General features: G+C 41.7%; 1 protein-coding gene across 1 annotated transcript; it reads left to right on the top strand.

Moving 5' to 3' along the window:
- Positions 1-4,287: 4,287 nt before the first annotated feature.
- rpl11 (ribosomal protein L11) lies at positions 4,288-8,507 on the top strand. The gene is made up of 6 exons (XM_080859378.1): positions 4,288-4,342; positions 5,078-5,228; positions 5,519-5,625; positions 6,025-6,156; positions 8,133-8,243; positions 8,421-8,507. The coding sequence occupies exons 1-6, from the start codon at positions 4,337-4,339 to the stop codon at positions 8,448-8,450; spliced, it is 537 nt and encodes a 178-aa protein (XP_080715504.1). The 5' UTR covers positions 4,288-4,336; the 3' UTR covers positions 8,451-8,507.
- The last annotated feature ends 1,301 nt before the right edge of the window (positions 8,508-9,808 follow it).

Here is a 9,808-nt window from a genome sequence, read left to right as displayed (position 1 = left end):
GGTGTGTGTTTGTGTGTGTGTGTGTGTGTGTGTGTGTGTGTGTGTGTGTCTGTGTGTGTGTGTGTGTGTGTGTGTGTGTGTGTGTGTGTGTGTGTGTGTGTGTGTGTGTGTGTGTGTGTGTAGGCAAAGGACACATGTCTGTGTGTGGGAGTGTGTGTGTGTGTGTGTGTGTGTGTGTGTGTGTGTGTGTGTGTGTGTGTGTGTGTGTGTGTGTCTGTCTGTGTGTGTGTGTGTGTGTGTGTGTGTGTGTGTGTGTGTGTGTGTGTGTGTGTGTGTGTGTGTAGGCAAAGGACACATGTCTGTGTGTGGGAGGGCCCCTGTGTCTCCAACTCTGGACCGATGGATCCGGCAGCAAGCAGAGGGTGGACAGTTGACACCCAGCGCGCTGAAAAAAATGACAACCAGAAGAGGCCCTACGTCAGGCAGGCCAGGGCACTCCAGGGTGAAGGTAGGGTTTTGTGACTTGAGCAACAAAACAAATCAGGGGTGAAAAAGGGGTCAGCCATGACAGGGCCGGGCAGGGATCAGCAGGAAGGATAATCAGGGGTTGATCCTAAGTGAGTCTTAAAGTACAGTTAGAATTTTCTCAGATTTCACTAACAATTGCATAGATTTTTTTTTTTTAAATGACTAAGTTACCTAGATATACTGTATACATCAATATGAAAATAGGCAATCTGACTGCAGATAGTCATATTTCTAAATATGATATAGTTTATTTCAACTACCCCATGAGCCAATTACATGTCAAATTGGCAGCAATGGTGTGACAACACCATTCAGTCATACCTGTAATGTGCATTTAACATGTTACTGATTTTGCTGACATCACAGCTGGTTTGGGCAGAGCTATAGGAGTTTCCAGGCATATTCTACACCGTTTCTCTCAATCGGCGAACTCACAGACATGAGATCCACTCCTACCTTCTGGAGAATCAGTTGACCATCTCTGATGCAAGGATCCGCACAGACATGCAGGACCTTGTGTGCAAGTTCATCAGCAGTTATGAAGGTTCCACAAAACTACACCTGATTTCAACAACTGATGAAATTAACGTTAGCATTATGGGGATAGAAAGCACACCCTATGTTTTCAGGAAGTGTAAGCTATTTGACCTGCCTTGTAGAGAATCTCATTCTCTAGCAGTATTGGGCCATAATATTGGGTTAACAAAAACCAACTCAATGAACAATCTGTTCGCCCTGCCAGCTTCCCCCCTTGGATTTCCTTGTGGATGCAGAGAGAGAACAGCAGGAGTCAGATATACCCATTCTGCAGAACCCAGCACCCAACTGAGCTCACCTCTGCCCAGCACCACAGCCCCAACACCCCAGCACAAAGACCTAGTGGCTGACTTCTGTGGACGCTGCAGTGCCCTGGCTGACTCCTGTTAGACGCTGCAGTGCCCAGGCCGACTCCTGTTAGATGCTGCAGTGCCCAGGCTGAACCCTGTGTAGACGCTGCAGTGCAGGCTGACCCCTGTTAGACGCTGCAGTGCCCAGGCTGACCCTTGTTAGATGCTGCAGTGCCCAGGCTGACCCCTGGTAGATGCTGCAGTGCCCAGGCTGACCCCTGGTAGATGCTGCAGTGCCCAGGCTGACCCCTGGTAGATGCTGCAGTGCCCAGGCTCACTCCTGTGTGGACGCTGCAGTGCCCACCTCAGAGGCTTGCAGAGGCAAGTCCTCCCTCTTCATGGCTGTCGCAGGGTTGATGATGGTTCTGTTGGTTGTTGTGTTCTGTTGGTTGAGATGAATCACATAAAACATGCTATTATATGGTAACCTCATTGTCATCATTGGCAGTTGGTCAAATAGGGTCAGGGTTACTTCATAAATGTGTAAAACGTTTCTTAAATATCCTCAAGGTTCTATGCATTTAAAGAATTTGATTGTTTTAACCCGAGTGAAGTTTCTAAGAATATGTGATTGTTTATAAAAAAAACCTTGAATACAACTATGTCTTTTTTTTTTTTTTTCTTAAAATTAGTTTCTTTTGAGTTTCTTTTCTTCTGAATCAATTTACCATGTTTTCAAAACTCCACACTCTCAGAGCAACACTCACATCTGTACAAATACAACCATCTAACTTTCAGGTCCAAATCAAACTATGTGACTGTCCCTTACCCTTGCTCCGCCTGGTCGTCTCATAGTGTTTGTCTTTAGCTTAGTTTGTTTATATGGTTTGTCTATAGTTTTTTCCCGTTTTGTTTTCAACCGATTTATGGTGGACAATATCCTACATTACTTAGACTTCACTGTTCCGCATGAAACTTGGCATGACTGTAGCCCCCCATGGCTGATATGGAATAAGGTTTGTGTCCCTGCAGGGCGTGTCCCTTTGTAAAAGCGTCCCTTGAAGTGAGGTAGGCTCAAAGCACTTTTTGGGCAATAGCTTGACAACATTTTTACGGCAAGTTGGGCTCTAGTTGGTGCATTACCCTAGCTCAGTATGATTCATTTGTGGAGTATCGCCACTTAGTAAATAATGCAAAAATCTACCACTGCACTTTTTAAATTTCTTATGGGTAAGGTTCAAAGTTCACGAAATTTGACGCATGCCATATTTATGCTTATACTTATCTCCTATAGTTCCATTTGACTTGCTCTACAAAATAGTTACCTTTGGCAAAATTCAGCAGCCAGTCATGCTGCTGTGAAGGGCCAAGTTTAATATAATTGTGTAGGTTCATTAATAATTGCACATAGATTAGCTAATTACCTCATTTCAAACATATCAGACATTAGATGTTACTACAACAAGTGAAACCATGTTTTCCTCTGACATGACATGACAGTTTGCAGATTGTGCTTAGAACACCATGATTTATGGGTGTGGCTATTTTATTTATGTATACACCCTTGCCCTGTGTGTGCACAGGTGATCATATAGTGTTTAAGCAACATTATGTTACAATTTTACCATAAAATAACAGCTTCAAATTAATTTTAGTAGTACTCTGTCTTGAAATAAGGAGAATGGTGTCTTTACCACTGCCACGGCATGCCTGGTACGCCTCGTAGTGCACTATGTAACTTTTGCCACTAACCCTCCACTGGTCTTGTGTGTGCTTGACAACCTCGTTGCTTTGCTTCCGCTACCAATTCTGCATATTTAGCTTTCAAATGCTTCTTCAATCACATCCTCATAGGGAATCGTTGACTTAATAAAGTTAAAAATGCACTCACACTCAGGATATAACACCACGTCTGGACTCGTAGCAGTCACAACAAGCACAGACGGACTTGAAGTTGTATACTGTTAGTAATTTTATAACACAGGAATGGAAAACCTTGGTCAGGGGAGGTAAAACATTTGGAACAAGGTTTAATTTACTGTGATGTGCATCAAGGGAGAGAGAGCATGGTAACAATTCACCAGCTTCTATGGCTAGACAAAGAACAAGCTGCTATGACTTTAAGCATTCTATCGGTTGAGGGGTGAAAATCACAGAGCTCAGATAACGTGGGCCACCTTGGTTCCAGCTCTGATGTGTATACCAATTAATGCAGGCTGTAATATACATAATGACGTACAATATTGTCGTATAATATATAAGGTCCCAAGTCATCCAAGTCCTTATCACTGAGAACACAGAGGCCAATGGATAGAATGGGCACACTCAGGAACTCACAGATAACTGCTTATCCTACTTCTAATTCTAGGAAGCATTAAGGCATATGAGTAGAATTATAACACCTAAATATAGACAAATCATAAAAAGACTTGTTCTGACTGGAATCTCTCTCACTTCCGACATCAGCCAGCAATCTCCAGTCCAATACTGTGTGTTTCCTAATTTGCCAGTCCTATTTGTAAAACCTCTCTTCTAATAAAAAGTTTACACATTACAAAATCTTGAAAACGTAGGTAGGGCTATGAGTTTTCTTTCTGAGAGGACCAATGGTAGCCTATATGTAAAAAAACGGGAAGAAACTTAAATACACAGGTAGCCTATTCTAAAATGTTGCTTTAAAAAAAAAAAAACATAGACTTACAAAAAATATGATGTACTTGTTTTATCTGCTATTAGTTATGGAGCATATATTATAAGGACATGGTTATTATATTAGCCTATATTATCCACGAATAATTTGAAACATTAACCAACACCATTGGGTTTCGGTTAAACACAACTAGCCTATTTCATAACATAACAGAATTTTATTTGTGTTTGTCTGAGAACCAAATAGGTACAATTTCCAAACGAGTCAGGTGAATTGTTTGTGGGAACTGTTTTATGTTCAGTTCGGTGGCATCTGGGGGCACAGAAATCATGAACACTTTCCTATAAATTCTCCGCGCCGGAAGTGTATCGTCCTCTTCAAGTCATCAAAAATGGCGGTGAGTACGCGACAGAAATGCAAGATGTCGGTGCCTTTGTAAATCTGAAGTAATCGGCATCTAAGATCATAGTAATTAAGAAATAATCTGTTCATAACTGTACACATCGATGTGATGTGTGTCACAATTACTGTATTTCTTTGCAAAAGCAGTATGTGATGATAAAATGTAAGTGGAGAACTCGGCTACGGGGACTCCATTCTGCTGCTGTAAGCTGCCATTTCTGCCCCGCTTCTCTAAGTAAACGTGTACTTTAGTTGTAGTGTTCTGATTCCCTTTGGGCAGTCTTAAAGCGGTGTGAATTATAGTCGTGTGTATGTTGTAGTTTTTTGCTATTCATGTCGCGATCGGTAGACTGTATCGGTCCTGTTAGCTAGATTCTGCTAACATGAGCTTCAGGATATGTACGGGCATGTCCACCTAACAGTTCAGTTGTCCCATGTTGGGAACATTAGCGAGGTTACAAGTTAGCTCAGCGTTTGCGTATTAACATCTATGGCGGCCGGTGCTTGTTTTCAACGAGATTAAAAGGAACTCCTTAATGCACTGACACTTGTGTTGGTAACTTAACCTGCGGGAGAAAAGTGTGTGTAAATCAAGTACTGTCTTTGCTTTCCTTTCTTGATCAATTATGGCTATGTTGTCGGAACAATGTAACGCTTACCTATGCTAAGCTGCTCGTCAAACGTCAGGCAATGGTATGATGTGTGACCATCTTGTGAATTTGTTTATCAGGACCAGGCCGAAAAGAAGGCGAATCCCATGAAGGAGCTGCGAATCCGCAAATTGTGCTTAAACATCTGCGTAGGCGAGAGCGGAGATCGACTGACCAGAGCCGCTAAGGTGCTGGAGCAGCTCACCGGACAGACTCCCGTCTTCTCCAAGGGTATGTGGGGCACCTGTTGGTATTCTACTGAGATTGTGTTTTGTTTTAGCGTGTGTTCTTCTATAGAGAAATATATATATATATATATATATATATAGGCTTAACCCATTTAAATAACTGTCAACTGTTGTGGGGTTTGTGTGTGTACAAGCCAAAGGAAGGAAACATGAACATGTGTCAATACCACAGTAATTTTCAACTCTTTGTAGGCCAAGCTAGCCCTCATGTAATGGTGACTTGATATGCCCTTTGTGTGCGAGTGGCTTTGACACATCTCCTCTCCTCTTTAGCACGCTACACTGTGCGATCCTTCGGTATCCGCAGAAATGAAAAGATTGCGGTCCACTGCACCGTCCGTGGAGCTAAAGCTGAGGAGATCCTGGAGAAAGGACTCAAGGTGAGATGACTTGTCATTGCTGTTGCGTGCCACCAGATTTATATTGAGTGGGTGGTAAATGGAAATAAGCCCTAGTGACTATGTTTATGGCAGAGATAGTGACACACACACACACACACACACACACACTCTGATTTCTATCCCTGCATTTTACCCATCCAGGGTAGTGATGCACACAGTAGTATGTCGTTAAGGTTTATTGCTCCCTGAATTAATTGGGGCAGTTTCACCCATAAAGTAGAGATGTAGTCTTTGTGCCTTTTAATATATATATATATATATATATATAGAAGATGGGGTGTGTAGATTCATTTAACTCTATCTCTTATAATGCTAGGTGTTGTGAACAGTCTCGATCTCTGAAGTGTTCTTGGTAGTAATATTGCTGTGTCTGTCCAGGTGCGTGAGTACGAATTGAGGAAAAACAACTTCTCCGACACCGGCAACTTCGGCTTCGGCATCCAGGAGCACATTGATCTGGGTATCAAGTACGACCCCAGCATTGGAATCTACGGCTTGGACTTCTACGTGGTAAGTGTCCTAGGAAGGTTTTGTGAAAGAGCTGTGTTGTATGCCACGTGAAGTTATGCCATATGTCACAGCACACAATACACTAACTTTTGCGCACATAGAATGCATGGATTGTCACCCCATACTCAGGACAGAGGCACACAAATTGAAATGGTGGGGGAATGCTCACTACTGTCATCCTGGGGATCCTTTAGTATAGGAAGCGCAGAGGAGTGTAATGCTAAGTAAATTGTTATTCTGAAAAAGAGGTGTATTTGTTCATGTAGCACTTGCAGAGGAAAACCGTTTTAAAAGTGGCCAGTTTCCAGCTCTGAATTTAGCTGAGTTGGTCCTGTCTTAAAATACATGTTTTGTGTGCTTTCAAACCTATGTCAGCACTGATTGTGTGACCTGTTTTGTTTGATTGCTTGTTCACAAGCTATCGTTGCATTAACTTGAATAATAGCCGCTTCAGGCATCACCTCCTAATCCTTGGAAGAATACTTAGGTTGAATGTGATGTCTTGTTTACAGTACATATTTTAATCTGTAGTCAGTGTTCATACTTCCTATATGCAATTCCATTTTGTGAGTTGGTGATCAGCATTGCCTAATGGTTTCCCTGAACTCAATAGATGGTAGTCCAGGCAATTACATTGAAGTGAGTGGCCCAGCTGTGGAGTTGAATTTACATTTAGTCATTTGCGACAAAGCGACTTACAAGGATGTATACACATTTTTTACATTTACACTGATGGCACACTGCACATCAGGAGCAATTAGGGGTTCAGTGTCTTGCTCAAGGACGCTTCGACAGGGGGAATCGAACTAGCAACCTTCTGATTACTAAACGACTTCTCTACCTCCTGTACCACCTGTCACCCGCCCACCTGATTGAGTTATAAAGTCTCTTCTATCTAGGTTACCATTAGTGTTTCCAACATCGGTTAATATTTCTATGCTACATTAAATTAGTCAAGGCAAACTTCTGTAGGTCTGCATTTATGTACTCTATAGTCTAACCATTAATCTTAGTTGATGGGCTTGCAACTGAAGAAATTGTTGGTACTAACTACAGGATAGCCAAAGTTACTTGGGTCCATTTGTAAATTCAATGTGACTCACTGAAAATGGATTGGGGCTCTACTAAAAATGAGTTCCTTTTCTCCAAAAATGTAAAACTAAGTCATTATTGATGAGATTTTGGCTATTTAAAAACTACTTTTTTGACGGTGTAGGCTTATGCCCATGACTGCCTTTCCTTTACCTTGCTGTTTTTGCTGCAGTGAATCATAAGTGCCTCTTGAGGTGCAACTGGTAGAATGAGAGGATTTAGCTGGTTAGCTTGCTAACTTTTAGCAGATATCTAGGCAACACAGTTCATAGGCTATTTTGACATTATGTCAATAGTTATTTATTTTCTTATTTCTAGTTAATTTCTGAATGCTTTAAAGGGAAATCCTTGCATACACATAAAACATTTAAGAGAAACTATTTATAGCCCTCAAGGGTAGTCTGAAATACCAGTGAAATGTTATTGATATTTCAGCTCGGCAGCCAATCAGATCACACCCCTCCCTTCTGTGCTCCTGAAGCAATGTGGTGATTGGCTTGAATTGTTTATGACTGTCCAAGCCACTATATTTCTAATTTAGGACTGTGAACAAACACCAGAGTTATTGAGCGCACTCACTGAACGAAAGCTTAAACAATTTGCGGAATTTGGCAGTGTAATGGATTAGTTAGACACTACCTTTGAGGCCAGAGGCAGTAGACTGTTGAAGACCGACTCAAACATGTCAGTCAACTTGTAGTGTTTGGTTCCAACGATTATATGAAGCTGCCTGCATCAAAATAGCAGTAGAGCTCTAAAGGCTATGTACTGCTTGCTTGTGTGCCTGTGAACATCACTTCCTGTTCCTGTGGCACTGTGGTCATTTGATCCGTCACTTCATAAAGGCTTCTGTTGAGCTGTTTTGGATGTCACTCTGTTTGCAGGTTATGGGCCGACCAGGCTTCAGCATTGCCGATAAGAAGCGCAAGAAGGGACGCATCGGATACAAGCACCGCATTCGCAAGGAGGAATCCATGCGCTGGTTCCAGCAAAAGGTACCTTTTCAGCCCAAACCACTTTCTTCTCCCCTATGTTTTTACAATGTCTTGCCCTTCTAAAGTTTCCCAAAATCTTGGCCCATGTGAACACATCCAAATGGCGCTAGAGGTGTGTTCACTTTACCTCTGTGTTGGTTTGGTCCACTAATGTCTGTTTCTTTCTCTTCTCTGCAGTATGATGGCATCATCCTCCCTGGAAAGTAGTGGACCATGGTTTTTGATCTTGTTTATATCAAACAAATAAAAAAAAAAGAAAATCCATCCTTCTTACCTTTTGTGTTCCCTGCATTGATTTACTTCTGGTATTGGGGCCCCGTCTGGAACTTTGTAGCAAGCAATCAGATGTTGGTTTGTTTTGAGTAGTTCTTAAAGAGCTACTGCTTATTTTCCATAAGTTAATTATTTTAGATCTTACCATACGAACTTAATGACCTAAGGAAATGTGTGTCAAAATTAAGCATGGAGCCTTATTTCTTATTTCAATTTTTTTTTTAAAAGTCTATAACAGGGGTACTCAATTAGAAACCCAAAAGGTCCACTCGCCAAATGTCCGTTCAATCCAGGGTCCGGATCAGAAATCTAAAAACATAACTCCAACAAAAACGTTCAAACTATGCACCAAAGGTGATGTGGTCTGGCCTTATTTATGTGAAAGGTGACACCTTTTTTGTGCTTTAAATTTGGGCATAAAAGGTGTGAGGGCCAGGCAGAGGCACTGAGGTAGATGTTCATTAGTGAGTGTGCTCCTGTATTTGTTTTTCACCATATTCATGGTTGAAAAGGCAGACTCAACATTTTTGTCGCGTTTTGAGCACACCATGATTTTCATTTACTGAGAAACGCATACCGTTCACAAATCGATCTTCCCGCGTTGTTGCCATTGACACACACAACCTGCCTGGCCAACATTGAATGAGTGAGTTGTCAGTGATGTTATTACTGCTCCTGATTGGACCTCTTGATTGGACACGGAAGATAGAAACCACAACGACGAGTAGGAAAAAATATAAAGCATGAAATCACGCACCAATGAAAACCAGCTTGGATCATGATTCATTTAGATTCATTTAGAATGTTGGTTTTGGCTTCGGTCCGAATTGTATTGCGTTTGGGTCCGCCTATTGAGTACCCCTGGTCTATAACTAATGACTGGATCAGTGAAGAGGACAAACTATGTGTGGTTCTTGCTATATAGAAGTGTATTCTCAATTTGGCACAAAAGTCAATGTTTAAAAATAAACATGAAATGGGTCAATTGAACATAGAAGGGGATGACTGGCTGTGCCATGAGGTAAATGTTGATGTGTGATCAGTGGCTGTGCCCTGAGGTAATGTTGATGTGCGAAAAAATTAGTTCCTTTTCTCCATAAATGTAAAACGAAGTCATTATTGATGAGATTTTGGTGATTTAAAAGCAACTTTTTTGACTGTGTAGGCTTATGCCCATGACTGCCTTTACCTTGCTGTTTTTGCTGCAGTGAATCATTAGTGCCTCTTGAGGTGCAACTGGTAGAATGAGAGGATTTAGCTGGTCAACTTGCTGATCTGCTTGGGATATAAAG

Source organism: Sprattus sprattus (assembly GCF_963457725.1).
Source record: "Sprattus sprattus genome assembly, chromosome: 20".
NCBI classification, from domain to species: domain Eukaryota; kingdom Metazoa; phylum Chordata; class Actinopteri; order Clupeiformes; family Clupeidae; genus Sprattus; species Sprattus sprattus.
Note: the sequence above shows the minus strand (reverse complement) of the source record. Positions and strands in the feature narration are given on the sequence as shown.